The 18,014-nt window shown below is 40.7% G+C and overlaps 1 protein-coding gene and 1 long non-coding RNA gene across 4 annotated transcripts in view; one reads left to right on the top strand and one right to left on the bottom strand.

Annotated features, from left to right (window-relative positions):
- Positions 1 to 16,108, top strand: part of LOC130562077 (uncharacterized) — a 33,762-nt gene extending 17,654 nt beyond the window's left edge. Inside the window, exons 1-4 of one of the 2 annotated variants that reach the window (XR_008963896.1) lie at positions 5,422 to 5,786; positions 5,864 to 6,135; positions 9,200 to 9,296; positions 16,045 to 16,108. This is a non-coding gene — a long non-coding RNA (uncharacterized LOC130562077). Of the gene's footprint in view, positions 1 to 5,421; positions 5,787 to 5,863; positions 6,136 to 9,199; positions 9,297 to 16,044 lie in introns of those variants that run through there. The other variant, XR_008963897.1, reaches the window with a different exon arrangement.
- Positions 1 to 18,014, bottom strand: part of col5a3a (collagen, type V, alpha 3a) — a 65,610-nt gene that overhangs the window by 21,690 nt on the left and 25,906 nt on the right. For both annotated transcript variants that reach the window (XM_057346877.1, XM_057346878.1), the window contains 29 exons: positions 17,537 to 17,599; positions 16,108 to 16,182; positions 15,505 to 15,588; positions 14,699 to 14,755; positions 14,517 to 14,570; positions 14,373 to 14,426; positions 14,108 to 14,161; positions 11,646 to 11,699; positions 11,420 to 11,473; positions 11,035 to 11,079; positions 10,375 to 10,428; positions 10,220 to 10,264; positions 9,462 to 9,515; positions 9,333 to 9,377; positions 8,677 to 8,730; positions 5,844 to 5,888; positions 5,326 to 5,379; positions 3,816 to 3,860; positions 3,557 to 3,610; positions 3,035 to 3,142; positions 2,897 to 2,950; positions 2,575 to 2,628; positions 2,420 to 2,464; positions 2,040 to 2,093; positions 1,112 to 1,156; positions 932 to 985; positions 796 to 849; positions 622 to 675; positions 392 to 499 (listed from right to left, as the gene is read on the bottom strand). In XM_057346877.1, coding sequence (XP_057202860.1) covers positions 392 to 499; positions 622 to 675; positions 796 to 849; positions 932 to 985; positions 1,112 to 1,156; positions 2,040 to 2,093; positions 2,420 to 2,464; positions 2,575 to 2,628; positions 2,897 to 2,950; positions 3,035 to 3,142; positions 3,557 to 3,610; positions 3,816 to 3,860; positions 5,326 to 5,379; positions 5,844 to 5,888; positions 8,677 to 8,730; positions 9,333 to 9,377; positions 9,462 to 9,515; positions 10,220 to 10,264; positions 10,375 to 10,428; positions 11,035 to 11,079; positions 11,420 to 11,473; positions 11,646 to 11,699; positions 14,108 to 14,161; positions 14,373 to 14,426; positions 14,517 to 14,570; positions 14,699 to 14,755; positions 15,505 to 15,588; positions 16,108 to 16,182; positions 17,537 to 17,599 — 1,674 coding nt within the window. The remainder of the gene's footprint in view (positions 1 to 391; positions 500 to 621; positions 676 to 795; positions 850 to 931; positions 986 to 1,111; positions 1,157 to 2,039; positions 2,094 to 2,419; positions 2,465 to 2,574; positions 2,629 to 2,896; positions 2,951 to 3,034; positions 3,143 to 3,556; positions 3,611 to 3,815; positions 3,861 to 5,325; positions 5,380 to 5,843; positions 5,889 to 8,676; positions 8,731 to 9,332; positions 9,378 to 9,461; positions 9,516 to 10,219; positions 10,265 to 10,374; positions 10,429 to 11,034; positions 11,080 to 11,419; positions 11,474 to 11,645; positions 11,700 to 14,107; positions 14,162 to 14,372; positions 14,427 to 14,516; positions 14,571 to 14,698; positions 14,756 to 15,504; positions 15,589 to 16,107; positions 16,183 to 17,536; positions 17,600 to 18,014) is intronic.

The following is an 18,014-nucleotide window of genomic DNA, read 5'->3' as shown; positions in this document are numbered from 1 at the left end:
GTGAATACGTGTTTTTCTGTGTCTTTGGTGTGTTGCCCATGCATGTATTAGACACGTAAAATTGCAAAAATGAAAGTGTGGGGACAAAAGATGCATTCTATCTAAAAGCGAATGCTCACCCAGACCTGCCTGAAACGCCTCGTGTAACCACACCCCCACAAATCTACGTCAGGTCGTGGTATGATTTGACTAAGACCGCCCAAATGTATACGCAAGTAAGATGAGCGTACCTGTCAGTACAATTGCTTTGGAACCTGATGTTCCAAATATGGTAAGAGGCGTTACATTTCCGTCACACGCTTGCAGTATTCGACCAATCACTACGCACTGGTTAACTGGCCAATCATAGCACACCTCGCTTTTCATTTTTATTCTAATGCTGAGAACTAACCTTGGCGCCCTCTTTGCCAGCAACTCCGGGCAGACCCTGCTCTCCAGGGGGTCCTGGGGCACCTGGGTGTCCTCTCTCGCCTATCGGACCGGTCTCTCCAGTTTTTCCCTGAGAGGCGTGTGAAATCGCATTATTGGCTCAAAGCATATACTTAAATAAATGTTGCATTATTTAGAGGAATTTAGCGGATCATAAAACAGAAAGATGATGCTCATGCAGGATCAACTCACCTGTGGTCCAATCACACCAGCAGGGCCAGGAGGACCTGTCATTCCTTGAAACCCCTACATGAAACGGTTTAAATGGAAGTGCTCTGAAAATGTCCTCAGTTTCTGTCTTTCAGTTTTATGAAATAGCTTTTAGATGTTAACAAAACAATTCTTAAAAAGTATATAAAAACTCACCGGCTCGCCGCGCTGACCTGGATGACCTGGTAACCCATCCTTTCCTGGTGGGCCCTTAAAAAACAAAACAAAACAAGACGTTCAAGATTCTTTCGTTCGTACGTGAACGTTTCTTTTGGAATTACTATTCACTTACAGTTGGTCCTCTTGGCCCGGCCTCTCCTTCTCGTCCCTGTGGCCCTTGAGGGCCCTGAAATACAGAGAAGGATAGAAAAACAATTATTCATTTATCTCCAACAATGAATAGAATTGTGAAATGTCATTTAGGCCAGTAGATTGACGATGTAATATGAGGAGAATGAAATAGATAACATACTCTGTCTCCCGTGGGACCCTGTGGGCCGTCATGAGCAGAAGAGCCCTTAACATAACACATTGAAATGATTATATATGATAATAAACACATCATTAGAGTTGTCAGTATAATTTGATACCAATAGCAGTGAAATGTCTCTCTTTTTAATGGTGATTTTGATACCACAGCACAAAACAATATGAACACACTTCATTTTTTAAAACGTGAAATATTAATATAAATATGCAGTGATTTAATTAAAACAATGGCATACAGCCCTGAAGTGTTCAAAGTAATTATTCAAGTAAACAGAACAGAATTATTCAAGTAATTAAGAACAAAGAAATAAATGAAACGCAGTGAAGGTTATTCTTTTTCTCATCAGTATTGTTGTTTGATTAATATTAACATCATAGACAGAAGCAGGTCTATTAGGCTGTGTTTACAATACAGATCCAAGATTTAGACACAAATCTGTCTTATTATATTCGTTTAAAGACTAAAAATATACGGTTTGGTATCATTTATTTACCCTCAGGTCATTCAAAACCCGTATGACACAAAAGAGAATATTTTGAGAAATGTCTCAGTGGTTTTGTGTCCGCTCAATGGAAGTCAATGAAACAAAGTCATACAGGTTTGGAATGACATGAGGGGTGAATAAATGATGAAATAATTTACATTTTTGGGAGAACTATCACTTTAACATCTCCACAACAAATGCATTTTGACATCGAATATTATTGCTGTTCAAGCATGTGGCTGCATTATCACAAAGGGTGAACTCTCCATGTAAGCATCCTATCAATCAAACAGCATTTGAATACTGGATTGTGTCATTCATTGGTACGACAGATCCTGCAGGCTGACCGATACAGCATAATTCAGTTTCTACACAAGTACCAATAGATTAGACATGACTGTAATCTCAAAAGGACGGGTTTCTCACCTTGACCCCAGGCTTTCCAGTTGGTCCTCTGGCTCCTCTTCCTCCACGTGAGCCCTGCAAGTAAAACCCATTTTTTATTTAATTACAGTCAACAAACAAATTACAAAACACTCCTTTGACCTCTGGGTCATGGACAAGTGCATAGAATGCGTTAACTCTAATGCAAAATAGAAAGAAAGACAGTATAGTATTCAGTCATACAGTATAGCTCCTATACCGAATCATATAACAAATCTCTATTGATCTTGATTTCCCACTGCAGCACGACTCTGACAAGAATGCATAATTAAAATGATGGTTCAATCAATTATTATTGGCTGTTTCTCTATGCGTGTGAATGCAGTTAAACTATTGAGCTCTCTGGCATGGTCAGTACTTACGTTTGGACCTCTTTCACCATCTGGACCAGACTGTCCGGCAGGACCCTGCAAAGAAAGCAAAAATTGAGCGTGTACTGCACACACGCGTTCGTGCAGCAGGGTGTTTGCGTGATCCCTCAGACAATGTACAATGTAGTGTGGCACAGGCCTCTCACCCTCTTTCCTTTCTCTCCTGGCAGGCCAGCTGTTCCGGGAAAGCCCACCGATCCCTGTGGGCCGACAAGAAGGCTAATCAATTACCACATTCCCTTCATTAATCAACCTCTACATTTAATTAACCACAAATTAACCTCTGAAGTCGCATTACCATAAATAAGCCAAATATTAATTGTAGCCTCGCATAAGCTATTAATAAAACAGCCGCTAAATGGCCATTAATCATACTCGGTTAAAATTTCATATCGAAATATTAATGTGGCGTGACTGTAACCTACAGCGAAAAAGCAACTTGTTGTTATTTTGATGACGGCGCTTTACCTTAGAACCCTGCCTGCCTGGATATCCAGGCAATCCTGGAACGCCAAGTTTTCCCTGCAGATGTGATGAGGAGATGAATAAGAAAACATTATTTAAATGCAATATCCAGTAGTGTGTAAACACAGAAGCAACACTTACCTTTTCTCCGGCAATGCCAGGGGCTCCGAGCTCTCCCAGTGGTCCCGAATGACCCTTCAGCCCCTCCGGCCCATCTTCACCACGGTTTCCAGAAGCCCCGTTATCGCCCTGAGCATGTGCACACACAATAACTATTAAACACATACATCAGCAATAAAACCACATTCTATGAAAGTATATCCATAAAAGTAAAGTTTTACAAGTGATGCTTGACCCTTAAAACTGGTCCAAGTCAAAGAACATTCGGGCCCTTGAACAGTAACCGGTCTTTCTTTCCACGTAAGTCTAAAGACGTTTCTGTGTGTTTTATCGTTCACCGATCGCAAATTGTAAATCTGACCGCTTTGAAAAGCAACAGCACACCTCAACTCAAGAAATCCCATTATTCATGTCTAACACAAATGGTGCATGATGGGTTATGAGCCAGATTTAATTCAGAGTTAGAGGTTTGTTCAAATCCCTAAACAAAAGCCACTTGTAATGATAGTTTGTTCGGGCTGTTATGGACCATTAAAGACTCACTCTGTCTCCTTTGATGCCCATGTCACCCTTGGCCCCTGGGAAACCGTCTTCACCCTGTTATAGACCAACTGGATTGAATAAACTTGAAACACACTGGGGTAAAAATATAAATATGTTCGAGGAACCTTATCAACCATAAGTCATATATCATGTGATGCCATTATCACCAGGCCTTATCTCCACACTGATAAGTGAATGTGTCGACTTCTCCCTTTGCTTTTTTATTAGAAAGCAGGAGGATTATTTCTTTCTCTCTCACCTTCTCTCCCTTGCTACCCTTCAGTCCTCTCACTCCGTCTGCACCCTGTTAGAAAAGAACAGAATGTATCAGTGCGTGCCGCGGGGATCTCTGCACAATCTCCAAACCTCAGGTATAGGGAATGTTCACCTGAAAAACAGACTCTCAGATATTGACGTCTTGCAATGAGTACTAGCACAAACTGTAGAAAGTAATAAGAGTCACAGAGCTGGAGGAAATATGTATAAATAACAGAATGATAGAATATGGATCAGGGGCTTTTATTTGGGTTTTCTGCAGGACCCAAATGCTTCATCGGACAAGTGGTGACCCGACACAGCAGCGTATTTGTTTACTGTATGAAAGTAAACAAAAGTGTCCTCGTACAAACACCGACATATTTATGTACATTTAATGTATTTATGTAATTCACTGCACACTGCACATTCTCATTGTAAGTAAACGTATATTTAACCATTTAACTGTTCATGAATGTATTGATAATACACACGAAAATCTGAACTTAAATGGATGTAATTTTATAAATGCTTCGGAAGACCTAAAGTTGGTTTCTTAAAAAAAAAACATTTGGCATATGAAAGATCTTTGGAAGATGAAATTATTATTTCTTAACTTTCTGAATGTTATTCATTTATTTAATGACTATTAATATTGAACGTTTCTTAACATTTTCTATGTACAGAGAACTAATTCATTGCATTTTCCTGATTTTAAACTAAATATCTTTTATCAACCGATACCGATTATTGCCCGATATATCGGTGTATCTCTACTTATTATACATCATTTACATCGTAATAAACTGATTAAATGTGTATTCTAGAAGCATCCCAGTGACCTTCCCAGTGATGTACAGTTTGTCACAAATAGATGAATAGAATTCAATTGTGAAATTTTAAAGTAAACTTAAGTGTTCCTCTGAAGGAAGTGACATAGTCTGGGTGGTATTTTGTTATTCTTTCATAGTTTTTGAAGATCGGCATATGAGAAACTCCTCCATGTTGGCATCTGTCTAATTTGCATCTTCCAAAGGACTTGATGCCAAAATGTTAATTGTCCATTTGATTTGATGCACAACCTTTGACAAAGGCACAGGACCTCCCCAACTATGCATATATACTGTAGACATACATTTTACTAGTCGCTAATATAGACATTGACAAGAGTATACTGGAGGACACCATCATGGCAAATTTATGTGCCAGTAGTTGTGCCCAGTTCAACAAGCAAAAAGTCATTTTTCAATTCTTCGACCGCATTCTGAAAGGCATCAGACACAAACAACCCAGACGGGTTTCGTTTTCCTTTTTGTAGCTGTTTCGACTGTCCGTCATGAGCTCCTCGGCCTGTCAAGGTTTTCCGGGGAGAAATAAACTGATCTACTTGAGCAAGTCAGCTGCCATTCTCCCACAGTCAGACTGCCAATCAAAAAGTCCACCGCACCAGACCGCACATCTTTGCATGCCTTTGAAGCTAACTGGACAACCTGTGATGTTAAAACCCCTCTCACCTTGACTCCACGAGGTCCAGGATATCCAATCGGCCCCTGCGCTCCCGATAAACCCTGAATAAAAGAGACAACGTCAGTTTAACGTTGGGAAAACCATTGAACTAACAATGCCCCATTATTAGTGTATGATTGAACTATTACGGTGTAACGTGTGCCCGACAATACGTTTTCATGAAAGCTCGGTGGCGATGACATAACGTGAAGGTTCGGCAGTGAAAATGAAACAATGACCACACAATGCCGATGGGTTGATTCGAGTGTGCAATTACCGTGTTGGCTAGCGCGCATAAAAGCGTGCCGCTACGCTTTGTGAACGGTGATAATTCAGCGAATGCAGCTGGAGCGCCTATGACAAAAGGCTTTAGACAGCGAAAACTGTCAGGGTGCCGCTTTCCGCGTGCTGCCTCATTTAGAGATTTGGCACTCTCCGTTTCCTCTTCAGATTTTCACAGCTTATTCAGGTCAGTGAAGCAGTGTGTGTGTGTGTGTGTGTGTGCGCGCGCTTGATTGCAACCCACCTGGTGTCCTTTCTCCCCAGGGGGTCCCTCTCTTCCTGGATGACCCTGTGATTTGAACAGAATAACCAGGTGTTAGCATGACAGCGGGCTGATTAGGGGACATCCTGTTTCTGTGAGAGAGCTAATGAGCCAACACGAAAGGCCAGGCCTGGTCTGAGGACTCTGGATTATCTTCAAGGAGCTGGAATGAAAATCGTGCTGCAAAAATGTATTCAGAACTCTCGTCTTAGCTCATGGTCACAGATGAAATTCGCTTGTGCGTTTGTTTCTACACTTCACTCCATGCTGGCTGGTAAGGATATTTAAAGTTATTTAAAAAATGTCTATAATGGGTTCATAGTTGAATCCAGAGCATGTGAGCGGAGCAGGGAGCGAGCGGGGAACGGAGAGTGCGAAATATAGTCGGAGCGGGTTTTTATCCAAAGGCCGGAGCGATCGCTCTGTCTCGCTCCGGTTCCGCTCCGATGCCGCTCACACCACGAGTCTAGGGCACGCACAAATCCACCCAGAATTCACAAAACTGTCAGCCTACACTTCAAAAATCGTTCGTTGTGAAGGAGAGATGTCTGGTGTAAACACAAGCATAGCAGTGGCGATCCGTGACTCCTCTTCAGGGGAAGCAGTAATGCGAAGCTCGGCAAAACATGTATTTAGCCCTGTCATGTGTGTGTCGCGTCATGTCAAAATATGTGCCTGCTGCAGACGCGTCGAAAGGGTTTTTAATAAAAGAGATGCTCGCGTTTGCTAGATACTCGCTTAGTCTCATGTGTAATCAGAGTTAAGTGTTAACGCAGTGTCTTCTGAACGCGAGCGTCTCTTTTATCATAAACCGTTTCAACGTGTCTGCAGCAGGCACGTATTTTGACATGATGCGTGATGCACATAGGTTCACGCGAAGCACTGAACATGTATTTTGAATTCCAGCTTCCCCTGAAGAGGAGGCACATCGCAGCTGAACCATAGACTAGAAAGACCGCGATCAGTTCCGGTAGCCGCGTCGGAGCCGTACAGTGCCGCACCGTGCCGCAGATGAGTGCGGTGTAAACGAGGGGTAAGGCTTCGGTTGAAAACAGCAGGTGTTAGGCATGCAGAGGAATTTTTAATTTGAGCGAGCGTGGATCGATTTCACCGGAGCGGGATGAAATTGTAGCTGAGCGGGGAGCTGCGACTTTGAGCTGTGGGAGCGAACACCCACATGAGCGGGGAGCGGAAATTCTCACCGCTCACATGCTCTGGTTGAATCGTTTACAAAAACCAAAACTGGTAAAACATTTCATTGAAATCAAATCAAATATTGGCCTGAAAATTATTTGAAAAACTTAAAAATGTTGATTAGAAATTCAACAAACTTATTTCAAATCATTTTATTGTAATCATTTGAGCCACAAAAATATCTGAAAATTATTTAAATTTAAACCTATGCCAACATGAAAAATAAACAAATAAATTGTTTATTTGCAAAAACAGAAAACTCCGTTTTTATAGTTTTTTTATGTTATTGTTTTATTACATAGTTATCTGTTTAGTTATTATTACTTGTTTAAAACAACCAAACTGCAGTTTAATTGATATAACTTGGAGTGCACAAATGTTAGGGATGCACCGATGCCATTTTTTAAAGACCGAGTACGAGTACCGATATTTGTTTTCTGGTACTCGTTGATACCGATGCCTGTACCATTTCGCAACACAGTGAGACTAATAAAAATAGAATAACTTCATAATTACAAACAACTCCACATCAAACACATTATACAATTTTTTATAATTTTTTGTGCTTTTCACAAACTTTCAAAGCGAATTTCAGAACAAATTTCAGTCAGTTCTGTCAGTTATGTCACACGAGGTATCGGTCTTTAGTATCGGTGCATTTTTACGAGTACATGAGCTTATCGGGTTTTGGTGCATCCCTAGTTTTTGCAAATAAAATCTTCAAATAATAAAATAAGTGAAGCACATAAGACATGAATGGTCGAAACATTGCTTTTATATAAACAAATTTATGGAGCTGTTTTCAGTGTGTGGGCATTTTGTTTATTCAATTTAGATTTTCTTTATTTTTGTCCTGCACCTGAGCCCTTGTGGCCTGTGGATGTGCATGCCTTTTTTATTTTTCATGAAACTAAAATGAACATAATATAAAACATTATTAAATAGTAATATTATTAATATTACATTATATTATTGGTATGTGACCCTGGACAACAAAACCGGTCAATTTTTTGAAATTTGAGATTTTTACATCATCTGAAAGCTGAATAACTACGATGTGTTAGGATAGGATAATATCTGGCGGAGATACAGCCGTTTAAAACTCTGGAATCTTAGGGTGCAAAAAAAAAACATTGAGAAAATTGCCTTTAAAGTTGTCCATCATAGCAGGCCATCCACTCACAAAAATAAAGTTTTGATATATTTACGGTAGGAAATTTACAAAATATCTTCATGGAACGTGATCTTTACTTAATATCCTAATGATTTTTGGCATAAAAGAAAAATCGATCATTTTGACCCGATCAATGTATTTTTGCCTTTTACTAAAAATGTTGCCGTGCTACTAGGGGCGATTCACATTTCGCGTCTTTTGCACGCGCAAGTTCGTTATTTTAAATGTAGACACGCGGCAGGCACACACATTTTTCTTGGCGCGTCGGCGCCGCATCGAGATGAAAATAGTTTCCAGAGTGCCTCACACGCACCGCTAGACATTTGACAAGAGAAAGACTAGTTTTGTGATCCAGGGTCACATATATCAATAATAAAATAATAAGGAAATTACAATAAAACTTAAAACAACACTATAATAACAGTTCAAACTGATTGTAAGACTTACCGGAGGACCATCGATGCCAGAAAGCCCCTGCATTCCAGGTTTTCCCTGAGGACCCTGTTTATAAACAGAAAACGCATGCAAAGATCTTAGAAGCTATTTGACTGAGAACTCAAATAAACGCAATGGTTTTTATACTAAAATATTGATATTTACAATACCCTAACCCTTATGATTATCCAACCCCGTATATAAACCTACTGACATGGTGAGATGACTAAAAGCAAAATATGATTTGGCCGAGCATTTCAAATAGTGGTGATCCTTTCAAATGTTCTCTCCATACTCCACTATATTTGTGAGGACATTTCCGAACATTTGGCCAATCCTACACACATTTCTCACTCAACTCAACCGAATCCCCACTGATCCAAGCCACAAACCAAAGCGTCTTTTATACCCAGCTTGTTAACTGCAATCCATAATCTTTAATATGCTCGCACACATTTAACTGAAGATGTGTGTGTGGTGTGTGTGTACTTCTGTATCTGTGTGTGCTGAGTTTCTCTATTGATTATCTGTCTAGCTTCCTCTGGAGATCTGAATGAAAGCGCCCAGAGTATGACGCTCTCTTGGCCACACTCGACACTTCTTTTAAGATGTTCATCTTCCAAGGGTCAAAGGTTAGTGCTTTAATACTCAAATAAAGCTGGGCTCACCTTCTCTCCTGGCATGCCTATAGGACCCTGCGGACCAGGGAAGCCCTGAAATAAAGAACAAAAACATGAAGTCAACAATTTCATGTGATAAATACCGTATGTGTTGGCACGTGAGAGTCGAATGCATACCTGTACGCCAGGGTTGCCCTGTTGACCCAGAGGTCCAGGTTCACCTAGTGGTCCCTGTAAAACGAAAAAATATGTCATCAGAAGTGAAATGGCACATTGGGCGATTTCATATTATTTTGGCTCTTATCACACTTCCCAAGACAGAAGATTTGTAACGCTAGTACAGCAAAACTAGGACTGCAGAATGCACATTAGGTGTGTAATTGCTGCTTTATCTTTTATCTATCACTCTCAGACTGCCATAGGGAACACTGGGAAATACAGTTTTGTCGCCTCATCAACCGGTTAAATGAACAGGTTACTATGGCAAGCTTCACAGATATTTTCCATCGAATTCATTTACATGCTCACAACAGACGTATGTGACCCATAAACTCCCGTTTCATGGATTTATGTCAAACATTTTTGGTTTGTTCCCACAAACCATGACGCAAGTTGAAATGATTTTCTGTGGTAAAAATGCCACATATGCTGTCAATACATCTTGTATTCGAACTCTTTTATTTGATGCCCAATTTGCATCCTGACATGACTTGAAGGCGGAATTAAAACTGACATTCATACAACACCTGAGGTCGCTTTGATACAGTAGCTCTCAAGAGCTGGCAGTGTACCCGATCCTCTCTAGGTGATTTCTCATTGGTTCCATCTTACAACATCTGGCACGTTGTTTTAAACAACCTCATCAAACTTGGCTGACATTGTTTGATACAGCGTGTGTGTGTGGTGAACTTCATGGAAGAGCTCAATAAACCCACCAGGTTGCCCTTTGCCCCTTGAACACCATCCACACCTTGTATTCCCTAAAAGCAAAACAAAACATTTATTCACAAAAACGTCCCAGTCAAACGTCTCCATGCATCTCTATGCAACTCTCCTTTATGTGTATTTAAGGAATGGATGATTGTCTTACCTGCTGCCCATGTGGTCCCGGTGGTCCTCTCGGCCCCACAAGACCTCTTGGCCCCTGTAAAGAAAAACAATCAGAAACGAATTATAAACTCGCATTAACATAGGGTCACACGTGTTAATGATTGAATCACAGTAAATGACTAAAGGTGTTATGAGAATTCGGGACTTTTGTTAGTGATGGTATATGAGATGGTTCGAGTACATCTGTGTGTGTGTGTTTTGTTTTTGTCAGCCTTGGTCTTTGTACACCGGCCAAGCCACCTGTTTCACAGGCACATCTGTGATCTCCGGGGAGGTGATTGATATGGAAATATAATCACGCGGGCCAGAATTTCATCTTTTCCCTTCACCAATCTCCCAGCTCATCCATCTCCATCCCCACATTTATCTCTCTCTCTCCCCTCTCAGCTCAGCGGGAACGGCTTCGTAATAGCGCTCGCTCCACGCTAAGTCCCTTACAGCTCCGGGTGATCCATTTAAACAGCCGGGGCCCCCACGGATCACAACTCACCTGCCGAGACTTAAATGGAGCTTGAGCCACCGTTAATCAGACTGTTCTTGAGCGGGCACACGGAGCTGCCCGCGGGACGTCAAAGACCTGCGTGTTTGAGCTTGTGTGTGTGTGTATGTGTCTGTCTGCGCGTCGGGTTGTGTCACTCACAGGTTCTCCCGGTTGTCCTCTCGGTCCGACGGGTCCGTCCGAGCCCTGTTGTCGAAAACGAAAATCAGCATTGCGGTTCTCGGACCGGTTGCACTATATAATCGCCTTCAGAAAAGGCTTTATCTGTCAGGCTGGAAGAGGTATATACTGTATATGCAAAAATATTCTGGTTCTGTGTCGTTCTCGAAAGCTGTGATCAATGCGAATGGCTGCTGCATACATTTTTCCATTTTGCATAATGAGAACATCCCACCCGATGCCCGGCGCGACTCTTTCATGCGATTTGTGAGTACACACCTGGGGCGGTGCAGGGGATCTTTAAACGGATTATCAGTAATCTGATAAATGACTAAAACAGGACGGAAGAAAAGCTAATCTGTGTTACCTTTTGACCGGACTCTCCGGGTGGACCGTGGGGTCCAGGTTTTCCTCGGTCTCCCTGCGGAACGTTCAGATGAAAATCACAAACGAGACACGCCGCACAATATAAAGTCAGAATTTGATCAGAGGACCTATTACGGTCAAAGCAAAGCGTTTAGGCAAGTCCACTCCTGACTGCACAGTAAACAGACTGTGTGATTTGATTAAGCGGTTCTCTGTTCTCTACGCACTCTGTGTCCTTTGTTCCCGGGAAGACCAGATAGTCCATCAAAGCCCCTGTCACCCTGCAAAAGAGACAAAGATCCATGAGCAAGATTGACAAAAAACCTTTTTTAAACGCACGCTGGCCCAGTACACTTCATCAACATAACTCAGGCCTTTCCGCAACGGCTGCACTTACTGCTCTTTCAATCTGATATTTTCCCCAGTATCTGACGCATATTGGATCTTCTTGCAAGTGTCTCACTGATCCATCAATTTTGCGATATAATAAAGGCTGCTTGCGCACGTATTTTAGCATAATGTGATGGAGGTGAATAATAATTCATCATTTCGTGAAATTACAGCGCAGAATTACCAAAATGCAGTATAATACATCTCCAGTGTGTCCCGGAGAGGATAGAGGGATTTGAAAGAACATGACTGATTATTAGGAATATTCACATATGCACATTCTAACCGAAGGTTCATTTTTATATAATATATGTCCGCCATATTGAAACTATCAAAGCTTGTCCGTGAAAATTAAATATCAGATGTTACTTGCTATTGTATAGACCCAAACATTCTAATTTATACTGTGTGTAAACAGAAAAGTTAACCATTCCAGACACATCGTGGCATTATACATATTTATGGATAAATGCACGAAAATACCTGTATGACTTTCTCCTCTGGTAAATTAGCGTTTTTTTTACAGAAATATTTTTAAAATTTTAGTTTTAATTTGAGAAAACTAGTTAGTAAAAAGTTAGTTACAGTTCTTGATTCTGATCAATAGATACAGCCTCGAAAATCATTAGGAGACCATTACAATATTATGTTCAGCTTTTCTGAATTTACTATTTATAGGTATGTGTTCAGGTAAAATTATGATTTTTGTTACATTCTGTGAACTGCTAACAATATTTCTCCCAAATTTCAAATTAAAACATTGTTTCTATTAGCAGAAAAAGAAAATGGGAGAAACAGGTGAAAATAACAGAAAAGATGCTTTGTATTTTGTCAGACCTCAAAAACTGCAAGAAAACAAGTTCATATTCACTTTTAAGCAATACATCAATAATATTTGTTCCTGTGTTTAGGAAAAGTTAAAAAAGTATCATTTTTTATGTGATAACCTGGATCACAGTGCTGTTGGATGATGACTTTGTCACTCCTGAGGTTTGATTTTGTTGCAATTCAACAGACACTGGACTGGAATGGCCACAACACATCTAGAAATGCTGATTACATGAAGATTTGGAATGGTCTCAGCAGCTGTATGTTTTATTAAAGCAATAAGCCCCAAGAAGCAGTGGGTTACTGGGGTATTTTATAAAAGCTTAGAACTACGCTCAGCCAATCAGAATCAAGGACCAGAACTGACCGTTTTATAATCATGATTAAGCACTGCACAGCACCTTAAAGAAACAGCCTGTCGCTGTTCAGGGACTATTTTTTCCAGAAGAAGGAAGGCTTTAAGTGATTTTACATTATGAAAGTTGCATTGATAATATTTGTATCGTGTGGTAGCCGTTTTATAAAAACAATAAGGTACTCGAGGATAGTGCTATATTGTGAATAAATTACGGCTGAGGGGTTGCTTACTCCACGATCACAATACTAAATAGAACATCTTGATGTTAATGTGAAGACTGCCGGTTCACTTTTAAGTCAACATAAACAGTTAGAAAAAATATTTTCTGCATGAAGCTGTGCAGTGTAAATGCAGCCAGTTTGCTTTGCTTCAAACACACAGATGCAAGCAGTGACTATGGGGCAGAGGTGTTTGTGTGGCATGTGGCAGGGTTTGACAGGCCGCCTCAGAGGATCCTTCCCATCTGCTGCGAATCTCAGCCTCTCAGCATCCGGTGCCGGGACTCAGAGAGCCATGGGAGGACCTCACACTTTCTCATCACACACACTGCTGTTGTGCTAAACAGCTCTATGTGATTTATTTACTGATGGCTCCCGCAGCTGGACAAGGATGAATGCTCTCCATTGTCAAGTGCACACAATGCACGCGGCCTTCAATAGCAAAATGTTCCTTCAACAACTGAAACCATTTGGGTCCAATTGAACGTTTCAGGAGTTGTCGTTTAAGATGTTAGCTTTGACCGTTTTATCTGCGATTTGTGTTCAGACGCACTAAAGTTAACCACTGACAAAACCTCATCATTTTGATTCTTCTGTAGAAGATGTGAAGGGTCTCACCATGCAAAACTCAACAAGTCACATCGAGGGTGGTTGCAAGGGTATTCAGAGTGGAATCCGCAAGATTGCTAGGTTAGCCTGAGTGGTTGCTAGAGAGTTTTATGTGGTTGCTTATTGGCCCAAAGAGCCAGGGGCTCGATCAAAGTCTTATATACTATATCGCTCGGGTCCCGCCTTTGGATTTTTTGGAACTGATAGTAAATCTGATAATTGGTCAACAAGCAACAAGTCACAGCTCTTATCAGTATGGCGCACTGTCTGTTATAATAAGACTGACCTTTGCTCCAGCCTCTCCAGGAGACCCTCGACCTCCATCGGACCCTGACAGGCCCTGTGAGGTAAAACAGAGAACAACACACTGACATCATATTCTATCAAAATGCACTGCTCATGGAATATTCATGAAAAAACCAGTGCATCAATATGAACAGGTTTGCATTTTGCCCAATTCATTTCGTATTCATGAAGATGTTAATTCGTTTAAGAGAAATGCACCACGGCTGACCTCTGATGACACTGATATAGATAATGTTCACCCTTACACTCTTTCCTGGTCTTCCATTGAGACCCGGAGAGCCCGGTAATCCAAGTGGACCCTTAAAACAGTGTAAAAGAAACAGACAGAGATGGTGGGTTTATAAGGTTTCCTGAATGTTAAAAGGAAATATGAAAGGACGTTTCTTTACCGAAGGCCCGCTTTCTCCACTGTCCCCTTTCAGCCCGCTGGGACCTGGAAGACCCTGCAACAAACATATATTTTAACAGTTTCAAAGACAGAAAGTTCGAACCCAGTATACCCCAAAACAATCTGAATTTAAAGCAGAGCACGAAAGTAAAACAAACTAGAAATGAAATGCAGGTTCCTTACCACTGGACCCGGCCTCCCTGTGAGACCTAATGGACCTGAAGGGCCCTTCAGTGAGAGCTAAAAGCAAAGAAAAAGACAGGAACAGTTTCAGATTTCCTCTCATCTTCAACCTGCATTAGGACATTTATTTATATTATCCAAAGTCCACGGAAACCTGACTTAACCAAGCATTGATACATTTTTCAAAATGTTTTTACATGTAGAATTTTATGCTTTTATCAGATACTTTTATCCACAGTGCATTCAAGATATACATTTTATCCGTCTATGCGTTCTCTGGGGATCGAACCCATTACCTTTGCAATGCTAATGCAATGCTCTACCGATAGGAATCAAACTCATGCGTTGTCCTAAGTGTGGTTTTTAGTTGATTTCTATTTGGTTATTTTAAGTGGTTGCTAGGTGGTTAAGTATTGCCCCAAGTCTAAAAAGCAACCCAAGCTTATCCCTAGATATTACCCGGGTCCCTTCCTATAATGCAAGTTTATGTGTTTTGCCTGTTCTATTGTACGCCAGCCAAAAACTCTTATAACTCTCAGTCCAAACTCTCAGAAGTAATAGCACACCTCTCCTCGACAAGCTGCAGGATTCCAGGTCTCGTTCATTCCCGTAGCACAAAAGCCGTGGGACGACTAATGCAGCTCAATTTAATACTTGGTTATGAGTTCATTTAAGTTAAGTGTGTGCATTAGCAACAGTAATGCTTGCATTAGCACACACCGCTGATTATATAGTGCCACTAAATGAAGAAAGGCCACAGATGTGATGCAGTTACGCTTAAGTGCCAAAGATAATTTGGGTCTTACTTTGGTCTGTTGCAAGATGGCTTGAGCCTGCGCCTCCTGAGCGGATACCACGGGTCCTTTCTGAGAGTCTCCACCAAACTGAAACTGAGAGGCGAAAAGAAATATAACATATACACACTATACTGAAAAAATATTATAAACAAGTTAAAGGGATAGTTCACCTAAGAATAAAAATTCTGTCATTTATTCACCCTCATGCTGTTTAAAAACTCTATGTGGCTCTTTCTTCTGGGAAACACAAAAGAAGATATTTGAGAAATGTCTCTGTGGTTTTGTGTCCATACAATGGAATTCAATGGGGGCCAATGTTGTTTGGTTGCCAACGTTTTTCAAAATAGAGTCATATAAAGTCACACAGGTTTGAATTGACACGAGGGTGAGTAAATGATGAAAGAATTTCCATTGTTTGATTGCACCATTCCTTAAACAGATATACATGTACAGGATGCAATTAGGTCTGACTATATCAGAGCTCCACCATGTGGCCAAAGTATGTTATTGAAGCCTGTTTTGTAATGCAAGTTTTGTTGTTTTCCTCAGGTGAACAAGTCCTGCTAATGAGTATGCAAGTGCTTTAAACGCACTACTGAGGGAATAACTTACGGGTAACATCAACAAAGTGCCGGGAGGACCCGGGATCCCATCAGCACCGGGCAGGCCTGGACGTCCCTCAGGACCCTTTGGAAGGAGAGACAGTTAGCGCAATTCATTTGGATTCATTGGAAGCGCAATTCATTGGAAGCGCAGTTCTGCGTGTGTGCGTGCACTAATGTACCATTAAAACGAATTTGATAACACAATTACAGCAAGACCATCTTTACACTCTTAACCATAGTTTTACTATAGTAAAAGTGTAGTAAGTGTGGTTTTTGGCAGATTGATTACCATCGTTATTACCATAGATACATGGTACAATGGTTAAACTATGGTTACCGTAGTAAAATCAAGGTTAAAGGGACAGTTTACCCAAAAAAGAAAAATCTGTCGTCATTTACACACCCTCGAGTTGTTCCAAATCTTTATGCACTTCTTTGTTCTGATGAACACAGAGAAAGATATTTGGAAGAATGTCAGTAACCAAACTGATTGACTGCCATAGTAGGGAAAATAAATACTATGGGAGTCAATGCAGGATGAGATCTGTTTGGTGACTGACATTCTTCCAAATATCTTCCTTTGTGTGTAGCAGAACAAAGAAATTAGTTTGGAACAATCTGAGGGTGAGTAAATGATGATAGAATTTTCATTTTTGGGTGAACTGTCACTTTGGGGGGGGGGTGCATTAGAATGGTTGAATTTGTGACTTTGAGTTTTTGTATTTTTAGCGTTGTGCTTAATACGTTATTGCTGTATCAAAGCATAACATGCTCATATGCCCTGCTTAAAACATTAAATACCAGCTAATCAAAGCTGTCCATCATCAGTCCTCTCTGAACAACACGGCTCTTTAATCTTTAAAAGAAAAGATAAATCCCTCTGGCTTCCGGCTTCCAAAATGTTATAAGCCCTCTATAGACACACAAAGCCAAAATGGCCCTTCATCTCAAGTGGATACGCTTTTTCAGCCAAGTCTGATGTTTTTACTTAAACTCAACTGTTTTGTGAAGCTGACACCGCACAGAAGTTGATACACAAGCGATCAGAGGCGTTTAACTGAGCGGAGACAGAGGAATAATCTATCTTCATCCCCACTGTCAGAGGTAATTGATAAATTAAGGTTCTTTACAGCGGTTGGAAGTCGGCAGTCTGTTTCCCCCTGCTAAGGGAAGGCGTATGAAGAGTGAGTCACCCTATACGAACAGACACATTGTCCAGAGCAAATTAGGTCAAACTGTGAGATGAGTCATGGCTCCCTGATGCCTAAGGTTTCGGTGGAGGTTGGTGGTCCCTTAGAGCGCCTCTGAATCATATGGGAAGTTTGCTCCATCTGTGCATGAGTCCATTCATATCCTCTGTTGTCTCTGTGGATTTGTCCTGCTTGTTTGGGGTTCAAGCTGGGTCAAGTTGGTCACGTGATGATGGGAACACTTACCCTATCACCTGGGTCTCCACTGGGTCCTGGAGGGCCCGTGATGCCGAGAATGCCAGGAAGGCCCTGGAAGATTAAATTAAAAGACACAAATTAAAATGATATCAAGATTTATTTTCTATGTTTTGGTTGAATATAGAACCTAACATTATATCATGTATTATTTAAAGTAAGCTTACATAAAACACTGCATTTCCCCAATAATTCTCTTGAAAACGTCATTTTATAAGTTGGAGTAGATCTGTGAACCTTTTATTTGGTCTGCTTTCATCTACAACCCTTTAAATTCTTTAGAGTAAGCTTAAGTGTTTTACTTTTGATAAATCTTAAAGCATTAGACTATATCCTGGCTGAAAAAACAATACTGAAAATAAAAAATGATTTACTACATTTTTTGTGTTATTTGCGCAAGTTTTTGCCATACAGTTTTTAAGTATACAGTATTTTACTTTAAAAAAAAATGTATTAAGATTTTGCACAT

The sequence above is a fragment of the Triplophysa rosa genome, linkage group LG11, assembly GCF_024868665.1.
Source record: "Triplophysa rosa linkage group LG11, Trosa_1v2, whole genome shotgun sequence".
Classification (NCBI taxonomy): domain Eukaryota; kingdom Metazoa; phylum Chordata; class Actinopteri; order Cypriniformes; family Nemacheilidae; genus Triplophysa; species Triplophysa rosa.
Note: the sequence above shows the minus strand (reverse complement) of the source record. Positions and strands in the feature narration are given on the sequence as shown.